At 39.0% G+C, this 23,552-nt stretch overlaps 1 protein-coding gene across 9 annotated transcripts in view; it reads right to left on the bottom strand.

The window, feature by feature from the left end:
• GCFC2 (GC-rich sequence DNA-binding factor 2) overlaps positions 1-12,922 on the bottom strand; it is a 49,999-nt gene extending 37,077 nt beyond the window's left edge. For 5 of the 9 annotated variants that reach the window (XR_013441727.1, XR_013441729.1, XM_078056375.1 and 2 more), the window contains exons 1-4: positions 12,550-12,921; positions 9,044-9,169; positions 4,590-4,814; positions 3,368-3,465 (exon numbers count right to left, since the gene is read on the bottom strand). Coding sequence is in view for 7 of the 9 variants with exons in the window: in XM_078056375.1 (XP_077912501.1) it covers positions 3,368-3,465; positions 4,590-4,814; positions 9,044-9,169; positions 12,550-12,823 (723 nt within the window). In the remaining 2 variants the exon portion in view is untranslated. Of the gene's footprint in view, positions 1-3,367; positions 3,466-4,589; positions 4,815-9,043; positions 9,170-11,135; positions 11,155-12,549 lie in introns of those variants that run through there. The other 4 variants (XM_078056380.1, XM_078056376.1, XM_036099439.2 and 1 more) reach the window with 4 other exon arrangements.
• Positions 12,923-23,552: the final 10,630 nt, after the last annotated feature.

Below are 23,552 nucleotides of genomic sequence, written 5' to 3'. Positions count from 1 at the left end.
TTATTTGAGAGAGAGAGAGAGAGAGAGACAGCAAGAGCGGGAACACAAGCAGGGGGAGTGGAAGAGGGAGAAGCAGGCTTCCCATTGAGCAAGGAGCCCGATGCGGGGCTTGATCCCAGGACTCTGGGATCATGACCTGAGCTGAAGGCAGATGCTTAACGACTGAGCCACCCAGGTGCCCCTAAATTTCTGTTGTTTTAAGCCACAACGTTTGTGGTTATTTGTTACAATAGTCACAGGAAACTAACACAGTAGCATGTGGTAGATCTTCAATAAAGGACCCTGTAAATATACTCACAGTTAATAATAAAAAATGCAAATCAAATAGCTTGAGATTCCATTTTCTGGTGCAACTAATCTTGCGTCTAAGCTGGCAAGACTGTAATGAAACATTCCCATAATATCAATGGCATTACAGATTGTTCTAAATTTTCTTTAGAAAGCAATAGGGAAAAGTGTAGTAAATGCCATAAAAATGTCCTTTATTGGTTAACACCACACTTGGCCACTATCCTAAGATAACATACATCTGAACAAAAGAAAGAAAAGAAAAAAAGGCAAGCAAATATTTACCAATTCTTATTATTTCTTTTAAAGTTTTAAGTAATCTCCACAACCAACGTGGGGCTCAAACTCACAACCTTGAGATCAAGAGTCATATGCTCTACTGACTGTGCCAGCCAGGTGCCCCTTCTATTTCTTTTTTTCTTTTTTTTTTTTTTTAAAGATTTTATTTATTTATTTGAGAGACAGAATGAGAGAGAGAGAGCACATGAGGGGGGGGGAGGGTCAGAGGGAGAAGCAGACTCCCCGCTGAGCAGGGAGCCCGACGCGGGACTAGATCCCGGGACTTCAGGATCATGACGCGAGCCGAAGGCAGTCGCTTAACCAACTGAGCCACCCAGGCGCCCCTATTTCTTATTAATAATAGAAAAAAAGGGGTGCCTGGGTGGCTCAGTCGTTAAGCGTCTGCCTTCAGCTCCGGTCATGATCCCAGGGTCCTGGGATCGAGCCCCGCATCGGGCTCCCTGCTCGGAGGGAAGCCTACTTCTCCCTCTCCCACTCCCCCTGCTTGTGTTCCCTCTCTCGCTGTCTCTCTGTCAAATAAATAAATAAAATCTTAAAAAAAAAAAAAATAGAAAAAAAGATTCAGATTGTTAATAACTTAAAATGTTTGCCAAAAGGAAGAATGGCTAAAAAATTATAATTCACTGACTCTAATAAATATTATGCAATTTAAAAAATTAGTTATTATGATATCTATAGAAATAGGGGAAAATATTTATAACAGGTCAAGCAAAAAAACCCAGAATTTGAAACTGCATGCATACTGTAGTTCCCAAACTACGTGCCAAGGCATCCTGGTGAACTCAAAGGAGTGCTATAAAATATTTTAAATATACATTTTAAATATAGATATTTTAAATATTTTAGGGGAATACATATTCATTTATTGGACTACTAGTTTTTATTAGTTCACAGTTGCAACATTAGATTGTGCTACATCCTCTGATAAAGTCTTATTATTGAAGGTGGGTTCTTGGTGGACATAACGAAAAAAAAGTAGTGACTGAAAATCAATTTGGAAAGGAGGTGAGAATGACAGTGAATAATCTGATTCCAAGGTCTGAGATATCATGCAGTGCCCAAGAGGTGCATCCCATTAATAAGTAATTGTGGTTATTTAAAAATGAAATAGATTTTTTTCTTAATTTATCTATGTGTTTTCCAAAAGCTACTAAGTTATTAGGACATAAACATTATTAAATTCTTTGACCCTAAATACTTCATAAATAGAACTGTTTGGTACTTCTTTTGGCCTGGGGGAACCAGGATAAAGTTACTGACACTGAGGGCTCCATGAATGGGAAGTCTGGGAACTTCTAATATATACTATGACTGCAATTAAACAAATACTTAAAAAGGAATTATGCAAACTTGAGCAGTCAGAGTAAGAACTATGACATGTTTTTTCTCAAAGTTATTTTTTTCATGCTGTTTAGCTATACTGACTTTACTAAAAAGAGGAGGGGGGGTCCTACATCTATTATTTTTACATCATAAAAATAGCCCTCTAAACCATTTCTCTGGTCAGAGATTTCTAAATGTTGTTAAAACCAAAGGCTTATCTTTACTTAGCTTTTTAGTTTTAATGACGTAGAGATCTTAACAATACTTTTCTTACCTAAAAGAGCATATAATCTTTCAAAGCATTCTTGTTAAACAGATTAAAAAAATAAGACCTTTATATTTGAATATTATATAATTTATAAGTGCTTTGATTTAAATTATGATTTTGAGCCTATAGCCAGCTACTCATGTAGTTAACATTATCTTCCCATTTTACTGATGAGAGAACAGATTTAGAAAATGAAATAATTTCGGGTGCCTGGGTGGAACAGTCAGATGAATGTCTGACTCCTGGTTTCACCTCAAGGTTGGGAGATCAAGCCCTTTATCAGCCTCCATGCTCAGCCTGGAGTCAGCTTGAGATTCTCTCCCTCTCCCTTTCCAACCATCCCCAGCCCCTGCTCAGGCGTGTGTGTGCTCTAAAATAAATAAATAAATCTTTAAAAAAAAAAAAAAGATTAAATAATTTGCTCAAAGTTGCACAAGTATTTATTGAGCACTCACAGTATTAGACACGGAGGGATAAACACTGAATAGTTAGTAATTCTTGACCTCATGAAGCATATATTTTAGTGGTACGGCCAGAACCCAAATCTAGGACTTTTGACCTCAAGAACAGTATTTTTTAATTAGTTTTGTTTTAAATCTATTTATTTGTTTAAACTTTACATTTACACACCTATGTCACAGTTACTATAAAATTAAAGACAAAATATGGTCCCCTCAGGTGGCCTGTAAAATGTGGAAGGTGTTTAAAAGGAAAAGAACATAAGGTATAGTACGTTGAACAGTGGCCTCACAAAAGTTATGTCTATGTCCTAACCCCCAGAACCTGTGAATATGACCTTATTTGGAAAAAGGGTCTTTGTGGTTTTAATTAAGTGAAATATCGCAAGATGAGAAATCTTGGATTATTCAGGTGGGCCCTAAGCCCACTGAGAAGTATTCTTATAAAATAAGACTACAGGCACAGAGAAGGCCATATACAGAAGGAGACAGAGAGAGGGGTTATGCAGTCACAAAGCAAGGAACACCTGGGTGACCAGAATTTGGAAGGCAAGAAAAGATTCTCCCTAGGGCTTTCAAAGGGAACACACCCCTGCTAACACCCTGCTTTTGGACTTCTGGCCTCCACACCTGGGAGAGAATAATGTGTCTTGTTTTAAGCCATCAAGTTTGTGATAATTTGTTATAGCAGCCACAGAAAATTAATACAAATGGTATAAACAATTACTACCTCTGTGATTTTAACTGCTTTCCTCATTTGCTGCTGTTCCCAAATATCTTGATTTTCATCTTCCTGACTTTCTTCACTTGTTTCTTCATTTCTGGGTGCTAAGAATAAAAAAAAAAAAAAAAATTCATGAATAGTCCATATTTTTCCATTCTAAAAGCATCAGCTAACATTTTTGGGGGGGTTTATAACTTGCTGGCTTAGCAGCTTTACACGTGTTAACTTATTCTTCACAATAGTTCTAGGAAGAAAGCACTATTATCACTCTTTTTTTTTATAAGGAGGAAACTCCTATCAGGAGGTTAAATAATTTGTCTGAGGAACGTGCTGAAGCCGAGTCTTGAATCTGGGAATCCGTACTCATCACCAAACTGTCCCACTGAAAACACTACAGTTTCACACATGGGAAAAAAAAAAAACTTGGAAAAATGAAACATTTGGTATTCCTTCTCAGAGAGTATAAATTCTACCTTAGAATCTAAATATTGAGGGGCGCCTGGGTGGCTCGTCTGCCTTTGGCTCGCGTCATGATCCCAGAGTCCTGGGATCGAGCCCCGCATCAGGCTCCCTGCTCAGTGGGAAGCCTGCTTCTCCCTCTTCCACTCCTCCTGCTTGTGTTCCCTCTCTTGCTGTGTCTCTCTCTGTCAAATAAATAAATAAAATCTTAAAAAAAAAAAAATCTAAATATTGAAAAATAATTTCTGGGTTATAAGGAAACCAAAAGTCTCATTCTGAAAAATTATTATTTGAAGTAACAAAAGTTTTGGTAAAACATATTGTTTATAAATGTGAAATGTAAAAATAGTCCTTTGAGACCTAAGGATTATCAGTAGAGGAAATATTTTATTAGAGCAGGGGAGATTTTAATGACAGCTAAAATCCCTGTAGATGTTTCCATGTTAAAAAAAATCTTTATAAAGGTGAGAATGAAAATTTTCAATATCAAAAATAAGACTGTACAATTTTTTTTAATCTGTCAAAAAAGATCAAGTGGAGGTCAGATAATAGTAAATGTTATTACACATTATTTGATAATAATATTTTAACAGACATGTCTTTCAGAGACTATGATGTCATTGACCAAATTGGTATTAAATAAAAACCAACTTCTAACACTTTTTAAAGTATGAGACACTCCATTATGTCTTTATGGAGATTTTAACATATTATATTCAAGTGAAAAATCCCTTAATATTAATATATTGTAAATAAATTAAGTAAGTACTTGTTTCTTCAGCCATTCTTTGTTTAAGGGTTTGAGGCTTTGGGGTAAATGGTATTCTCTTTTCATGGTCGTCAGGCTCACTCTCAGAATCTTCATCACTGTTTTTCTTCATCCCAGTGATGGTAGAGGTATGTTTTACATCCAAAGAGATATAGTCATCTTGGGCCCTGGCCAATTCACGTTTTCTGCGGGCTGCCTGAATAAAAGCTGCATCAGGGATATTTACTGAAAGAAACAAAGAGGAAGACAATGAAAAACAAACACCAACAGAAATACATATCCTCATTATTTAAATAAAATAAAAAAGCAGTGTCTTTCCAACTTTTTTCATATTCTGATACGAATGTAACTGCACAGCTCAAAATCTACATAAGAAAATTACTTTTATAGATTAAATATAAATTAGAAAATGAACCTAATCTAGAAGTATCAGAAAATATACTGATATCACTTCAATTTATCTTTTAGCTCTCTTATTCATCAGCTGTTGTTGCTGGCTTTTAGTTGAGGACTCTTTCTCATTTCTAGAAGCTCTGAGATTGTGAGGTTTAGGATGTCGAGACTGCTGAGCATGGAGCTGCTTAGTCAGTCAGAACTGTAGAGGTTAGAATGATGGGGGATAGGCAAGTCTGACTCACAAAGAGGGAGAGGATGCCCCTCCCCTTAGGGCATCCAGGCATATAGGGAGTGAGAGAGACTAAAACCAGCACACAGCTAAGTCAGCCTTCAAGGTCCTGTGGTGATTTCCACATGAATAAATATAAGAAGTTAAAAAACGTAAAGAAAATAATCAGGTTCATTAACTAGGTGAAAAATATTTAAGTGACATCTTTTAGTACAGCCTTGTTTTAATTTTTCTTTATAGAGTATAAACCATATTAATGGGTACTCTTCCAATTCAAAACAAGTTTCTTCATGCATGATCTAAGCTGAAATTGATCTTTACTTTCTGGAAAAAAAATAGTTTCTTAAGCAAAATACCAAGGTAAACAAAATGGTAAAAGAAATTTTCACTATTTCAAGCACTTCAAAATGTTAATTAGGGATGTTAAGTTACCAAGGCTCAAGTAAAAGGTTCTAAACTTAACCATAAACTGTTCCAAATTCTTTGAGAAATAAAAAGATGTCCTATGCCTGGAGATGTGGAAATGTTCCAACTCTTGAAACAACAAAAAAAGAAATATAGAAATTATGGACCAATATGCTTGACATTGGTGCTAAGGAAAACAAGTGCTTGAATTATGAAACAGTAACAGGTGATCACTAAAAACCAACATATGCTCACGAAGAACAAGGAATATCAGGGGTGTCTGGATGGCTCAATAGGCTAAATGGCCAACTCTTGGTTTCAGCTCAGGTTGTGATCTCAGGGTCATGATATTGAGCCTGCACTGGGCTCTGTGCTCAGCACAGAGTCTGCTTGAGATTCTCTCCTTTTCCCTCTCCCCACACCAGTGTGCGCTCTCAAATAAATAAATAAAATCTTAAAAAAAAATAAATAAATAAGGAATATCAAATCAAGTGACTTACTTTTTATAGACCAGTACTAATATATAGGTTAGCATCAGGGAAATGATGCAGGTCAGATGTTTCTTCATCCTCCCAAAGAATTTAACAGTTGCATGTTTTCCTTGTAGATAATGTTAAAATTTGTGGGGGAAAATCACATATTGCACAGGATTCTTAACTGGTTGAATAATTACTCCAAAAAAAAAAAAATGTTGATTATGAAGCATTGTAAGGATCTGCTAAGGGCTCTGTGGTTCGTCTTGCTTGGTTTAATGATCTTAATGTGATATGAACGAAGATAAAAAGACATGTCCTTAAAGCTGGGAGGGACAGCTAAATATAACCTAAGGCAGAATTAAGACTCAAAACCTTCACAGGTTACACTAGCATTTTTTTTTTTTTTTAAGATTTTATTTATTTATTTGACAGAGAGAGACACAGCGAGAGGAAACACAAGCAGGGGGAGTGGGAAAGGGAGAAGCAGGCTTCCCGCTGAGCAGGGAGCCCGATGTGGGGCTCGATCCCAGGACCCTGGGATCATGACCTGAGCTGAAGGCAGACGCTTAACAACTGAGCCACCCAGGCGCCCCAACACTAACATATCTTGATGCTTGTTGCACATTACAGTCACCTGGGAAGCTTGATAATCTACTGGTACCTAAGCCCCCCATCCCAGAGATTCAGATTCAGTTGATCTGAGGTGGAGCTGAGCAGCACTATGTTTTTATAGACCTCTAGGAAATTTTAATGTAAAATCAGGACTAAGATGATACACTTAGGTTCATATACTCAAGTGTATGAATACAAAAGCAGAAATACTGGAAGTGTAGGAAGTGTAAGTGATTCAACTGCAAATGACTTGATCACAGGCACCAGACTGACTAGTAAAGTACTAGTGCTACATAAAGCTAACAATAAAGAAAAAAGAGTTCAAGAGAAGAGTTATTATCCTGTCCTGTCTATACCCATTTAGCTCACAGCAGATACTGGCCAAACATGGAATGAATTAATAACGTTAGCATATTGCTTTATAATATAAACATGCAGATTTATAAGCTAAATAATTTTCACATACATCATCTTATCTAAGGAGTACAGGTTAACATCATGCCCCATGTGTAACATGCTGTATCTGCAACATCTCAAGGCAGATATTCCACTACTGGATCATTCTAACAGTTCCACTGTTTGAACAAAAAACAAATGCACTCCTTCATCCACAAACCAATCCCCAAACTTCTCACATTCCTTCATCTTTTCTTCTCCAGAAAAAAGAAAAACAGGACAAATTTTCAACTTTCAGTGTTTCTGAAATGAGCTCTGGGGAGGGACAATTCTTCACTGTGTTGAACTGCCCTGTTCTCTGAGACATGTATCATTTCTTGCCTCCAGGGCACTACATGCCAGCAACACCTCTGTCATGACAATAATTAAAAACTATCCCACGCACTGGCAAACAATGTCTTCTCTCCTTAGATGTGCAATGCTGCCAACACTTTACAACTACTGGCTTATACTGTCTAATCCACCGTTTTCTAAAGCAGCACTGTACAATACAGTGACCGCTAGCCATATGTGACCATTTAAATTCAGCCAAATTAAAATTCCAGTTCCTTAGCTGCACTAGCCAGCTACATTTCAAGAGCTCTACAGCCACATGTGGCTAGGGGCTAATATACTGGACAATGAAGATATACAACTTTTATATCGTCGCAGAAAGTTCTATTGGACAGCACTGTATCTCCAGTCTAGACAAGACAATCACTCATCTACCAGGCTTCAATTCTTAATACTGGTTTCATCATTAAGTATTTCTGTACCTCGTGAACTTGTATAAGAAAAAAATTACAAGAGCTACTGGTTCTTGTTATTTAATAAGTTAATAAAGCACTTTCACTATATTACAAATCTTTTTTTTTTTTTTTAAGATTTTATCTGAGAGAGAGAGATATCATGGGAAGGGGGGGAAGAGTAGAGGGAGAAGCAGACTCCCCGCTGAGCAGGGAGCCTGATGCGGGACTTGATCCCAGGACCGAAGGCAGACGCATGACTGACTGAGCCACCTAGGTGTCCTATTTCCAGTCTTTAAAAATGTATTTAAACAATTACATTTCAAGTTAATATTATAAAGCTACATATTTTTATTTTCTCAGAAGGGGTCTCAGACTTCATGAGACTGACAAGAGTCCAAAGCACAAAACAAGTTACAAACCCCTGAGCTTGAGTAACAGGCCAGAGAAATACTTTCAGCTTTCACAAATTAGCTGTCACAACCTCTAAACTCTGTCACCGTAATGCAAAAGCAGCCACAGACGATATATAATTGAATGAGAATGGCTGTGTTTTAATAAAGATTTATTTGCAAAAGCATGTGATGGGTCACATTTGACTCACAAGTGGTAATTTGCCAACCACTGAACTGGATTATCTAAAACACAAAAATGGTCATGCCATGTATTTGCATAAAATTCTCCCAAACTCTATACTGTCTGACTCCAATTTGTCTGTTTTTGTTGTTCCTCCTTCTTAAACTCCAACCAAATATTTTCATTTCAACAACTATTTTTAGTTCTCTGCATATGCTATGTTAACTTCCCTAGAGTTTTACATTTGCTATATCCTATACCAGAATCATCCTCAGTAACAAATTCTTACCATCCGTCAGATATTGGCATGAATCACCCAGTATAGCACAGTGGTTAAGAACACAGGTTCTGGAGCAGACTGCCTGGGTCTGAATCCTAGCTCTGCCTCTTACAAGCTGTCTGACCTTGCACATGTCATGTAATGGAAAACAGCAGTTAATTTTGGCACTTTGACAATCATTGGTAATGACTTACTTGCTCCATACTTCACTATAGCTGTGTTATCAATAATAAGAATCACTGGTATAGAAAATACTGATATTAGAAATAAAGTTAATCAAAATTACAGAGTTTACTAACCTATTGATGAAAATTCTTCTTCCAAAGAGCTAGAGCTGTTGGATGATGAACCCTGATCATCCTTACTTTCTGAGGAATGAGGTGTTTCACCCTCTTCATCTGTTGAAAGATCAACCACTCTGGATTCTAACAGGACATTTTTTGAATACAACAAGAAAGAGTCAAGATAGTGGAATTAATAACTGAAATTCTACACAACACATAGCATTATACATGTACAGTGTTTTAATTTTTCTCCATGTATTTAAAATATATATACAGATCTTTGTCCGTTTCCCTTCTTTCTGAAACCAGTGGATGATCTAATAAATGTATAGATCTACTTACCTAATAAAATATTCTCTTAAAAGATGCAATGAGAAAAGGGAAGGGAACAGTAGAGAAAAAAAGCATCAAAAAGTGAAGGAAAATTTAAAACAAAAAAGAAAAATAGTGGTAGTAAGTTCAAAATGAAAAAAAACTGGATGTACACTTACTATATGCTAGGCACACTTAAATCTGTTTTATAAGGTCTATTTCACACAATTACAGAATTTCACAATTCTATAAAGTAAATGCTATTATTGATGGGAACATTAGGGATTGGAGAAGCTAAATAACATGTCCAGTGTCACAAAGTTACTAAGTGGAGAAGCAGGGCTTTCAATCTAATTTTATTCACCTCCGAAATTTAGACTCTATGTCATATTTCAATGGCTGGTGGCAAGTAGTACTGTAATGAGCACTGTGGTCTCCATTAAATAATGGATCTCTTTGTTTCCACTACGTGATTTTGGGAAGGAAAGTCTGTCCATAATCTATTAAGCAAAAATAACATTAAGAGATAACACCCATAAGGGTGTTGTGAGAATTGAATGAACAAAATGTGAAAGAATTCATGGTATTATTGACAAGAAAGGACTGGCTAGTTTATAATTATTTTCTATTTTTTATGAACAACTTTAAAACTTAAGATTACAAAAACAGTACTCTTTACCTTAAAAATGTCCCTTAATAGACCTATATAGAATTTTAAAAATCTGAAGATCAAAACTTAGAACACAAAGTAATATAACTACAGATTATATCTTTCTTTGCTACTAGTTATGACAACTCCTACCTGCTGTCAAAGTGGATTAATACCACAGCCGTTGTTCTCAAGAGCATCTGCCATCAACCCCTGGAAATCCCTAGGACCCTTTCACAGGGTATGTGAGTTCAAAACTACTTTCATCACAATTTTATGTTATTTGCCCTTTTCAGTCTGTTGCTATTTACATAATGAAGCAAAAGCAGTGGTGGGTAAAACCCCTGGCTTCTCCGTATGAATCAAGACAGTGACAGCCATTGTATTCATCACCATGCATTGCGAGGAAAAACAAAAAAAAAAGTTGTACTTACCATCCTTAATGAAGCAATAAAAAGTTATTAACTTTATTAAATCTTGACCTTTGAATACACATCTTTTAAATATTCTGTGGGACAAAATGGAAGTGTGTATAAAGCACTTCTGGGGCATACTGAAACACAATGGTTGCCTCACTGAAAAGCATTTGTATGATGAGTTACAAGTGGAGCTAGCCACTGTCTTCAAGGAGCAACACTGTTTTACTTGAAAGAATGACTGACAAACTGACAAAGTTATTCCCACATGTATACCTGACAAATTTTCTCAAAAATGAGCAAAGGTGTGCCTATCACTTCAAGAATTTTGGAAAACTTACATCCTGCTCTGTGAACTTAGTATCTTTCAGTCACTTAACGACTGATGATTATCAGAAGTAACGCAGTGACATTAACAGATTTTTTTTTTTTTTGGATATTATATAATAAAATGTACCAACATTTGCAAACTCAGTGAACCAATACTTTCCAGTAGTCAATGCATGATGTTACCAATCATGCATGGGTAAAAGATTCATTGAGGTGCAAAACAGACCAATGGATTTTAATGTAATGGAGTATAAAAAACTGACAGGTATGGTTTCAGCTGCCATGTTGCAAACTACCTTTAAAAAGCTACTATTTGTTGATCTTTGTTGTAATATCAAAGCAGAACACACTCAATGATCTAAAAAGGCTATTAGGTATTCCTATTACACCACATACATACCTGTGGTTTTCTTTTCATATTTCAAATGAAACAACGTATCACAAGAGACTGAATGTGGAAGCTGCTTTGAGAAGTCAGCTGTCTTCCATGAAGCCAGACATTAAAGATTTGCATATAGAAAACAATGTCACTCTATTTTCTGGAAAAGTTTTTTTTCCCCCTACAAAAATGTCACTTATCCTTACATGTAATGGTTTAATTTAGAAAAAAGTGAATAAAAATTTATCTTAATTTCTAACATGGTAAATATCAACAGATATAATACACAGAAACAAAAGCTCTCTGGGATACCCTTATAAAAGGGATACTAAGACCAAAAAGTTTTGAGAACCACTCTTCTGGAATGCAAGCAAAAAGGCAATTCCTGGGGGCACCTTGGTGGCTGAGTCGATTAAGTGGCTGCCTTAGGCTCAGGTCATGATTTCGGGGTCCTGGGACAGAGTCCGCATGGGGCTCCCTACTGGGGGGGGCCTGCTTCTCCCTCTGCCCGCCCCCTCCTCCCCCCCCCCCCCCCGCTCGTGCTCTGTAATAAAATCTTAAAAAAAAAGGCAACTCCTGGCCTCACTTCTCCCTATTAAGGTTTGACCAGGTGACTTCCATAGAGTAGAAAAATATAAAAAGTCATCAAAGCTTTAGACAAACAGAAGGTCATAATTAAGAAATCACCAAAATCACTTGTACTAAAAATAGTGGGGGAGAAATTTTTTTTTACCTGAATACTAACCGAAAACTGCATTTTTATTAAGCTCCAATTCAAACTAGAACACGTTTTATGTAAACAACTTTAGGCTGCTTAAATTCTGTATTTAAAAACGAAAGGGTACTTCAAAACTATTACATTGTACTTAACGCCTTTATTGGTACAGTCTACAGCGTCGTCAACCCATTGTGTTACTCAGGGACACAGAGCGTTATTCTAATCTCCGTTCTTGCAAATAACTGATGAAAAACAAAACAAGCAAAAGAAAACGTCCCATGTGTCTGTCACCTAGATTCTTCTAATGTATTATTCTGGTTAAGTGTTTTCTAGAAAAATAACTGGAGCTGTTTCCAAAAGTACATAAAACTTTCCCCTACCTAAAAGTATCAGGAATTTTTTTTTTAAACTTCTGTGACGATTCAGGTTCTTCACAAACGGCAAGTACTGCACTAAAGCTACAACTCGTGAGAGTTCACCTGATGGTGCAAACACAGACGAGCCACAAGCCATACAGGATTCTTCCTGGTCTTCCCCCCTCACGCCCCACCACGGACTTGCGGGCTGCGGGCGAGTGCTCGAAGGCGGGCTGTCTTGTTTATTGTCGCCGCGACTGCTCTCGGTCAGCAGCGGGCCACAGGAACCTCCGGAGAACCCCGGGGGCCTCTCCCCCCACCCCACCTCGCTTCACCTCCGGCGGACCCCGCCCTGCCTCACCTGGGACGCCCGAGCCGCCTTCAGCGCGCGGAGCCGCTCCCGCGGCGCGCCGGGAACTTGCCCACACCCGGCCCCGGCCCCGAGGGCCCCGGCCCCGAACACGCCGGGCCGTCACCTCCACGCGTCCCCCTCCAGAGGGCGGCCCTTCCTCCGTAAGGCCCGGGGCCGCCTGCTCCTCCGGCGCCCCGGGTTCAGAAGACGGCTCTTCGGCGCCGTCGCTGTCACTAGAGTGGGCTCGGCGCTGCCGGAAAGTCCTCTTCGGCCTGTGAGCCATGGCCGAGGCCCCGGCGCCTCGCGCACGTCCTCTTCCGTCACACGCCAGACGAGTCTCCGGCGTCCACCCCGGGGCGCGCTCCCGCCTATACGGTCTTACGACCGTCTGCGCGCGCCCGTTTCGCGCGCCAACCGCTCCCCCTTCGCCCTGCGCATGCGTGCTCTGTCTTTTTCGTTCTGGTCTATGGAGTTGTGTTTCAGGGCTGGGGCTTGGAGATGCTAAGTGTTCTCTTTCCGAGGCCAGGTTGTGCAGGTGGCGATTCGTTGTGGAGAGAGTCCGGCAGACTCCTGCAGCTGAGTGCCACGGAGAGCATCACTCACAGGGTCTCCTTGTGCAAACCCTATCTAGGAATCAGGCACTATATCTACATCCTAGACTGGAACCTGATCTGCTGTCTTCTACTTTCTGAAGAGAGTAAAATTCTCTCCAACCAAGAATTAAACAAAAAATCAGAAGAGTGTGTGTGTTTGGGGAGATTGCTTCTGAAAGCTAAAGAGTAAAACCTACACATAAATGATCGATGCACAAGTAAGCAAAAATCAAATGATTGCTCTAGGCAGCCAGGTTTCAACAGAGCCTGGTTAAATGCTTTGGCCCATCAGAAAAAAGTGTATATGAGAAAAGGGGGTGTTGTTTAGAAAGACGTGCAGTGGTAAGAAGGACGGCAAAAACCGTGGGAAACTTGGACTGGATCGATTAAGCACTGCTGAGAGAGGAAGCCTTCACCATGGACTGAGTTCTTGGTCTCCTTGGTAAAGCCCATTCTTAACTTGGACGCCTCTGACCATATCCATCTGAAGCAAATAACCATTCCGTTCATTTAAATTCTCTTGCTGGTTTTGGCCCCATGCTCCACAAAGTTTCAGTTCGTGCTTTAAAGTTCAGGAAGACTTTCCAAGAGGTTCATAAAAAGAATTGTTTTAAGAGATCAATTTCCAGATGCTCACCCCCCTCTGTATGTAGCTGCCTGAAAACCCCTACATTCATGCAGCGCTCTGCCAATGTAGTCTTCTCTCCCCTTCTTACAAAGAAGAGACATAATTCGCTGTCCATCCTGAATGTACTACAGTACATACATCCACGTGTAAAAACTCCTGCATCTAAAATTTTATTGTCAGGTTGAGAATAAATACCTCTAAACTCAATAGTTCTGCTGGAAATCAGACCATTTCCAATGTCTTGCTTTCAACAACAATGAAGAACCAACTCCTGCTTTCAGTTGACCACTCAAAATAATTTTTGAGTATGAATCACTGATTTTTGCAGAGTTCAGACAGAGTTCTAAGAATTGAACTAAGAATAGGGGTAAATACACCCCTTCATATGTGGAAAGTTTTCTCAGTGCCTATATAATGTAAAATAAAAGTATAATAATGCAATTAACAATGAACACTATACCATTTTAGCAATAAGTAATAGCTGTCTTTGGATGTATGAACTAATGTGTGTGGGAAGACTGTCTTTGTCATTATGAGATGCATTCCCAACAAAAATGTTCTTTTGTCAAAAAAGTTGAGATTTATTTTGATGTATTTATGTTGTGTTGATCAAGTGTGTTGAAGCCCAGCCCCCTGAAGGCTACCAGGAGGACACTAAGTCAAGTTCATTTAGCTTGTCTCAGGAAAGGAACACACAGACCAAAGAAACTATGGTGTTTCTTAGTAAGAGGGAGTTGAGTGGAGCTTATTATAGGATTTGGGTTTGTGCTAGATATTTTTCTTTTCAAGTTTTTATTTAAATTCCGGTTAGTTAACATATAGTGTGATATTAGTTTCAGGTGTAGAATTTAGTGATTCAACACTTCCATAAAACAGTCAATGCTCATCACAAGTGTCCTCCTTAATCCCCATCACCTATTTCACCCATCCCCCTACCCACCTCCCCTCTGGTAACCATCAATTTGTTCTCTATAGTTAAGAGTCTGTTTCTTGGTTTGTCTCCCCTTTTATGTCCCCTATGTTTGTTTGTTTTGTTTCTTAAATTCCACTTCTGAGTGAAATCCTATGGTATTTGTCTTTCTCTGACTGACTTATTTTGCTTTGTACTAGGAGATTTTTAAGGAGAGCTAAGGGAAGCAGGGCCAGATTTGGATTGCATAATGTCAAGAAGTTGGGACAGTTCAGCAGTTGGGTACCTTTGTAACTTTGTTCAAGAAGTGGGAGGAATAGGAGAAGACTCTGGGGTTGGAGTGTCATTAGTAAGAAGGGGGAGTCACTCAGAAGTAATTCTTGCAGTGGCAGTATGGTCTTGACTTCCAGCTGAGTTGATTTTCACTTTCTCATTATTAAAATTATGAAGACAACTCAATCCAGGATAAAAAAAAATTAGAGCTTTGTAATCACAAGAAATTATATATTTATATATATATAAAATTCACACACACATATATATAATGTATACACACCATACATACTTTTATAGGGAAGTATACATTGATCAATAAGAGACTTTTAAGTGTTAACTATATTTCATTAGATGAAATGTTGTAGGTGATAAAAATATATATTTGAGGAGAAAAAGCAATGATGTCAAGGGTTTGTGCATTCTTTAAATGGATGATGAGTATTAAATAGGTTTGGTATTTAGATTACATTAGATATATTTAAATGAATGACAGAACACATCTATTTTTTTTTTATGATTTCTTTTTGCCTGGCACTCTTGCACATATCACATGAAATTATGAATGTTAATGAATCAAAATGACTCCATGGTAGCTCCTCAATAAATGGTAATAGTTATTATTTTTTCTAGATCACAACCTTAAACCTTTTTTTAATGGCCACACTTTCTATTGTCTTCATTCCTATTTCCTTTTCTTTCTTCCCTAGTTTGAGGTTACATTATTCCTAGTTTTTTAGTGTTAGTCTAGAAATCTTAACATATGTATTTAACTTAAAAACTCCCTATGATCAGTATCTTTAACCTCTTCCCAAACAACACAAGGACCTTAGAACACTTGAACTCCAACTACTCACCTTCCAATTTATATGCTATTGTTACTGGGGATTTTAATTGTAGTTTCATTTTATCCCTGTAAGTTAGACATTGTTGTCTTTATTTTCTTTGGCATCAGTATTCAGATTTAGCACCATGTTTACAATTTCCTTAACTCATCATTCCTTCTTGAATTTTAGACTTCTTTTAAGGTAATTTTTCTTCTTCTTGAACTATTTCCTTTAGAAATCACTATTGGTAGAAGCTTGTTTTTGTCTGCAAAGGCCTTTATTTACCCTCATTCTTGAAAGATTGTCACTGATGCTAGAATTCCGTATTAGCAGTTACCTTCTCAGTGCCTTGAAGATATTATTCCACTGTCTTCTGGCTCTTCTCATTGAGGTTGAGAAATCAGTTGTCAGTCTAAATGTCATTCCCTGGAAAGCAATTTACCTTCTGGGTTTACTCTAAAATAATTTACCCTTGGTGTTCTGTAGTTTCATTTTGATGTGTCTAGGGGTGAATTTTATTTATCCCTCTTGGGATTCATTAGGTATCATAAATATAATGATTGTATTTCATCGATTCTTGACCACCGCTTATTCAAATATTGTCATATTCCTGTTTTCTCTATTACCTCCTCTTGGAACATTAATTAAAGGTACACTGGGATCTTTTTACTCTATTCTAGGGATGGGCAGACTATAACGTATGGTCCAAATCTGGCCTGCTGCCTGTTTTTGTAAAGGAAGTTTGATTAGCGTCCAGCCATACCCCTTCTTTTACATATCGACTACAGGCTGCTTCCACACTACAATAGCAGAGCTGAGTAGTTATGACAGAGACCATATGGGCCACAGGCCTAAAATATTTACTCTCTGGCCCTTTAAAGAAAAACTTTGTCAACCCCTGCTCTATTTTCCTGCCTGTACACCTCTTCCATATTTTCCATCTTCTTTTCCATCATCTATATAATTTCTTCAGAAATATCTTCCAGGGGGCACCTGGGTAGCTCAGTCGTCAAGCATCTGCCTTCGGCTTGGGTCATGATCCCAGAGTCCTGGGATCGAGCCCCGCATCGGGCTCCCTGCTCCCTGCTCCGCGGGAAGCCTGCTTCTCCCACTCCCACTCCCCCGCTTGCGTTCCCTCTCTCGCTGGGTCTCTCTCTCTCTTTCTAGCAAAGATCCAGGCTTCTCCAAGCGGGACTCTCCCTCCGGGTTTCCATGGATGGGGTAGGATGGGGGTGACCACCCATCGGTCTCCCCAGTGTGGCAACCAGGCTAGAGATGCTGCCTCTGCCCTCTCGCCTTTCCAGCTATGGCCAGGGAGTGGGCTGGGTCTCCTCCCCCGGCCCTCCCAAAGGGAAGGACCTCTCAGGTTCCTGGAAGAAAATGGGTGCAGGGGAGCTGGACGGGTGTCTCTGGCCTTGCTCTCCTCGGAGGGATGGTTCCCCAGGAAGTTCGTGCTCCCCACCTCAACCCCCAGCTTTGGAAGGTCTCAACAGCAGAGCTTTCTTAAGAAAATGCTTGTCATGGCAACAGCTCCAGCCAACTCCAGAACACATCTATTTTTTTAATTTAAATTCAATTAGCCAACATATAGTACATCATTAGTCTCAGGTGTAGTGTTCAACAATTTATCAGTTGCGTATAACACCCAGTACTCATCACATCACATGCCCTCCTTAATGCCCATCACCCAGTTACCCCATCCCCCTACCCACCTCCCCTCCAGTAAACCTCGGTTTGTTTCCTATAGTTAAGAGTCTCTCATGATTTTTCTCCCTCTTTGATGACTTCCCATTCACTTTTCCTTCCCTTCTCCTATGCTTCTCTGTGCTATTTCTTATATTCCATGTATGAATGAAGCCATATGATAATTGTCTTTCTCTGACTTATTTCACTCAGTATAATACCCTCCAGTTCCATCCACATTGATGCAAATGGTAAATATTCATCCTTTCTGATGGCTGAATAATATTCCATTGTATATACACACACACACACACATATATATATACCTCATCTTCTTTATCCATTCATCAGTCGATGGACATCTTGGCTCTTTCCACAGTTTGGCTATTGTGGACACTGTTGCTATGAACATTGGGGTGCAAGTGCCCCTTTGGATCACCGCATTTGAATCTTTGGGGTAAATACCCAGTAATGCAATTGCTGGGTCATAGGGTACCTCTATTTTCAACTTTTTGAGGAACCTCCATACTGTTTTCCAGAATGGCTGTACCAACTTGCATTCCCACAATTAGAACACATCTATTTTAAAAGTGCTGGGGCACCTGGGTGGCTCAGGCCCTTGAGCATCCGACTCTTGATTTTGGCTCAGGTCATGATTTCAGGGTTGTGAGATAGAGCCTGTGTTGGACTCTGTGCCTAGCGGGGAGTGTGCTTCAGATTCTTTCTATCTCCCTCTCCCCTGCCCCCCCCCCCAAGTGCTCTCTCTCTCTCTCTCAAATAAATAAATAAATAAATATTTAAAAAGTGCCAATATGTACAATACACCAGAAATTACATCCTTGGCAACTGTCAAAATTTATAATGAGAACTCATAAATGTATACCTGAAAATGTTCTGAGATAATGGATTTCTAAAACTTCTGAAGGAATATACAAGCAAAAAAGTGTGAAGTTCACCATCACAGATGACTATACCACTTCTAGCTTTTTTTCTGCTGACTGTGGAAACTCCAGTTGCTCAAAAGACAGAAAAAAACTTCTTGCATAGGAAGTCTCATAAGGATTGTATTTTAAAAATTGGTTGGAGAGGGCGCCTGGGTGGCTCAGTCATTAAGCGTCTGCCTTCAGCTCAGGTCATGGTCCCAGGGTCCTGGGATCGAGCCCCGCATCGGGCTCCCTGCTCGGCGGGAAGTCTGTTTCTCTCTCTCCCTCTCCTCCTGCTTGTGTTCCCTCTCTCACTGTGTCTCTCTCTCTGTCAAATAAATAAAATCTTTAAAAAAAAAAAATTGGTTGGAGGGTAGAGTCATAGTTAGAATAGACATTGCCGTGCATTTTAAGGGGTATACCCTACCAATAAGCCAATTCTCCTCTAGAAATCCATCCTCCATCCCAAATTAGGTTTCTGTAGCTATGTCCATCTCCTGGGACAAGGCTAGCAGGATCAGAATAGACACCTAACCATGGTAGAACAAGTAAAATCTTTCTCTAGGATATTAGCTTTGGGAAAGAGCCACATTTTCTCCTGAGTGTGTGGCATGAACCATAGCCTGTGAATGTCTGAGCTGTGAGACAGCTCTTTCAGTGGTGAGCTGAGGTCATCTCCTGTGTGTGCTGGACAGGTGCTTGCAAAATGTTCAGGCAGTGTGTGAGCCAGTTGTTAAACATAGTCATCATTAAAAATGGAATTAAAGAAATACAATCAAATAAAGTATATAAAAAATAAAGGTAATAAGTACCCAAAACTCACCACTCCTAATTCCTACAACCTTTCTCTGTTATCTCTGCTGTTGAGGTCATTTATGTCCACTGTATCTGTATGGTGGAAATACTGTGTATTGTTGTGCTCCTACACATCTATTACCAACTCCGTGTTCAGTGGTGTCATGTTGGTAGCTTGAAATCAGCCATGGTGGGAGTATTCATACCACAGAAACTTACAGATCTCAAAAATCAGGACTTTTCTTCCAGAGAGCCAATTTTCGAACACTTACCATTGTACTGCTGACTATATTCCACCAAAGGGATAAGGAATAGGCAGAATTTCCCTGACTGATTTAGTTCCTTTCCATGGCTCATCTTGATGAACTTGTACTTTCCAGAACACACTTGGGAAATGCTATAATTAAGGATTATCAGTTATTCATAACTTATTAATGACTTCTAAAGAGAGCTTTTAAAAAAAATTTAGATAAAATTAGGGCACTGTCTGAAAGACTTTTTATTCGGGTGGTGGCAAATAATTGGAAATGGAGATATTAGTGTTTTCTAAAAGAAGAGCTTCCCAGCACATGGACCAAGCATTCCTTATAGCTAGAAAGAACTCCAAAGATTGAAGGTGAGGCATGGGGTGTCAGTGAGTATTTCCTTTGCTTTTTGGCATACCAGCTACCCATGTAGAATTCCCAAGTCCTGCGGGGAGTGCTGCTCTATTCTCCCTAAGCAGAGGAGGATGTCTTTCTAAATCACACTACGAAGCACTTAATGTAAAACCAGTAAGTAGACTATAACTTTATTTATTTTTAAAGACTTTATTTATTTGAGAAAGAGAGAGAGAGCTAGAGAGTGCATGGGGTGGGAGCAGAGGGGGAGGGAGAAGCACTCCCCACTAAGCAGGGAGCCTGACACTCCCTGGTCCTCTATCCCAGGACCCTGAGATCATGACCTGAGCTGAAGGCAGATGCTTAATGGCCTGAGCCACCCAGGCGCCCCTAGATTATGGCTTTAAAATGGTGAAGAGAATGAGGTAAGATGATCATGATTGTAATTAGAAGGAAATTCAGTGTTCTTTTATGCACTATATAAAGAAACATGGTCGTGCATTATACAATTCAACCATTATTTATTATGCATCTACTAGTCCAAGCACCATGCTAGGCCCTAGGCCAGTGCTCCTCAAATCTAGTGTTTGTTCTTCAAATAATCTAGGAATGGTATGGAAATACAAATGCTGATTAATCAGGTCTGTAGTGAAACCCGAATCCTCATTTTTAGCAAGCTTCTAGGAGAAGCCAAAGCTGTTTGTCTGAGGACCATGCTTTAAGTAGCAAGGTTCTAGGGCAGATACTAAGAAAAGTTAATGACCCTTAAGAGATTAAAAAAAAAAATGTTTTGGGTAATAATCATTGATGAGTTCCATTTCAAATTGTAACAGCATGCAAATGCCATTATGTACCTCAAAATTTGGAAGCTAAATAATCCTCAAAGAGGGAAACTAATAAGAAGCTATTCACATTGATTGAGTTAATCTAACTGTAGTAGTTAGTTACCATAAGGGATATCTGTCTACATTTTCTCAAGAAGGATTCTCCACCAGTCTCCAAAATTGCTTTAGGCATTTGTCTTAGTTTGAAAGTTGGTCAACAGGACAGAATTAACTCTCAGTGTTGCTCACAAAGGAAGCAGTTTATTTAAGAATAATCTAAGTATGATGCTGGTGTTCCCTTTCCCTTCAAAAGTCACCAACTCACAAACCATGTTTGTTAAAACAGTAGGGAGATGTCACTTTTTCAGTTGGGTTCTGAGCCATCAGCTGATATGAGCTAGTTGTTTACTTACTCATTTTAAGTTACACTGCCTTGCCAGACAAGACCCTTCTCTTTCCCCTGATATGCTTATCAGGAGATAAGCTGGTATAGTGTCTAATGCATAGCACACATTGAATTAACATGAATTCAATGAACTAAATGTGTGGATGAGGCAATTCTGAAACACCTCTCTTCGATCATGATAATGAAACCTGAAAACAAATCACTTTAACTTGTTGGGCACAAATAAGTTATCAGATAGAAGGAAAAACTTGGTTATTTAAAACATAAACCAAATATATGTTCCAAGGGAGAGAAGTGAGATAAGTTATCTTCTCTTGGTATTGTCTGAATGGGAGAAGATAAAATAGGACTCATTTAGGGGTGCCTATGTGGCTCAGTTGGTTAAGCATCTGCGTTCAGCATCAGGTCATGATCTCAGCATCCTAGGATTGAGCCCTGCCACAGGCCCTCTGCTCAGCAGGGAGTCTGCTTCTTCCTCTCCCTCTGCGCGTTCTCTCTCTCTCTCAAATAAATAAATAAAATCTTTTTTAAAAAGGGACTCATTTAACAAAGGGGGAGGAATCCTGAGTTTCCTCCTCTGACCCCAGGGGAAGCAGAGAAAAGGATCTAGGGTAGTGCTGCTAGATTTAGGAAAATTATAGGATGCCTAATAAAATTCGAATTTCAGATAAACAAGGAATTGTTTTTTAGTATAAGTATGTCCCATCCAATATTTGGGACATACTTGAATAGGACATATTGGAACCCTAGCCTAGGAAAAAGAAAGATGTGAAAAATTTCAAAAGGTAGAGTAAGGTTTTGCAACCTGTGGGTGGTCGTGTTTTTGGAACCTGAGGAGAAATGATGCTCAATGCGAAGGTCCCAGTTGCGGGGAGTGAGAGGACAGTGGGACAAGGGACTTTTAAGATGCTCTTCTCCCCAAGCCTTTAGTAAAACTTTGCTCCCCCAAGTCTTGAGTTACCACTGCTGTTGGGAATGAAGGACTCGATAGCTGAGGCCACGGTGGTGGCAGCCCCTTTGAGATGAGGAAGGGCTGGTGGCTCTTTAATTTCTCATGTGAGAGTGTCAGAGGAGATGTAGGGGGTGACAGGGAAAGAAGCAGGCTGCTGAGCATACTGGCTTTGGTGTGGCTCTGAGAAAGACCCCTTCCCTACAGGTAGCCAAGAAGGCGCAACTTTAAAGGGTAAGGTGCCCTGCATGTTTACCCACGGAGATAGGAAAAGAGCAGCCAGAGAGTGAGAATTATATTTCTCCAAAGAGCCTTTCTGGGTACCTATACTCATTACTGCCTTATATTGTTTGCTCTTTTTCATGAATACTAGGAATTTTTTCCCCTAAGAAGGCAAGGATAATGCCGTGTCTCTTTTTTTGTCCTACACCCTACTTACAATAAAAGCTTATTAAATCGATTGACTGATTATTAGGAGACTTTGTATTATTTACCTATTATATAATTAAAAATTGAAGTTAATAATTGGCATATGAAAAATTACCAACTCCTGGAAATCAATGTCATGTTTACTCAGATTCTTCACCCCCCCCCCCCCCGAAGTGAAATGATATTTTATTCAGCGTCTCTTGCTCTTGATCAGTGGGTTCTGAGCTCCCTCTAGTGAGACATGGGTTACTTACAGAAGAATTGTGTCAAATAATCTTTTGGAAATTGCCTCCTTCTTATTATAGAGCTATTTTTTCATTCACTCTTGTTACAAGTAATGGATATATATTCACTTTTAAGCCAACCTATGTCAAAATTTCTCAGATGACAAAATTTTTCAAAGTCATGTTTATAAGTAAAGTATCACTCTTTCCTTTGAGTGAGTTCCCTTTTCCTTTTTTTTTTTTTTTTTAAAGTTATTGTGGAAATGCATCCGTAAAATATGGACCTAATTATACTTTCATTATTCACTATCTATTTTTTGAGTACTTACTGTGATGGGAACCTTGTGCTCGGACCAGAGGGTCACAACATATGGGGTCCTGCTCCCAAGGGTCAGGTGCTATGAGCCAAATTAGCTCTACAGGTTGGCTTACTGGAAATGCCTTTTTTTTTTTTTTTTTAAAGGGCAAAGGAGGCAAGAATATGAAATGGGGAAAAGACAGGCTTTTCAATAAATCATGTTGGGAAAACTGGACAGCTACTTGCAAAAAAATGAAACTGGACCACTTTCTTACACCATACATAAAAATAAACTCAAAATGGATTAAAGACCTAAATGTGAGACCTGAAACCATAAAACTCCTAAAAGAAACCATAGGCAGTAATCTCTTGGACATTGGCCTTAGAAACATATTTATGGATGTGTCTCCCCAGGCAAGGGAAACAAAAGCAAAAATAAACTATTGGGATTCATTTAAATAAAAAGCTTTTGCACAGTGAAGGAAACCATCAACAAAACAAAAAGGCAACCTAGTGAATGGGGGAAGTTTTTTGCCAATGATATATTTGATAAGGCATTAATATCCAAAAATATGTAAAGAACTTATACAACGTAACACTAAAAAAACTCCAATTAAAAAATGGGTAGAGGATCTAAATAGACATTTTTCC

Source organism: Halichoerus grypus, chromosome 10, assembly GCF_964656455.1.
Source record: "Halichoerus grypus chromosome 10, mHalGry1.hap1.1, whole genome shotgun sequence".
In the NCBI taxonomy this organism is placed as follows: Eukaryota; Metazoa; Chordata; class Mammalia; order Carnivora; family Phocidae; genus Halichoerus; species Halichoerus grypus.
The sequence above is the reverse complement of the archived record's forward strand: the minus strand, read 5'-3'. Positions and strand labels throughout refer to the sequence as shown.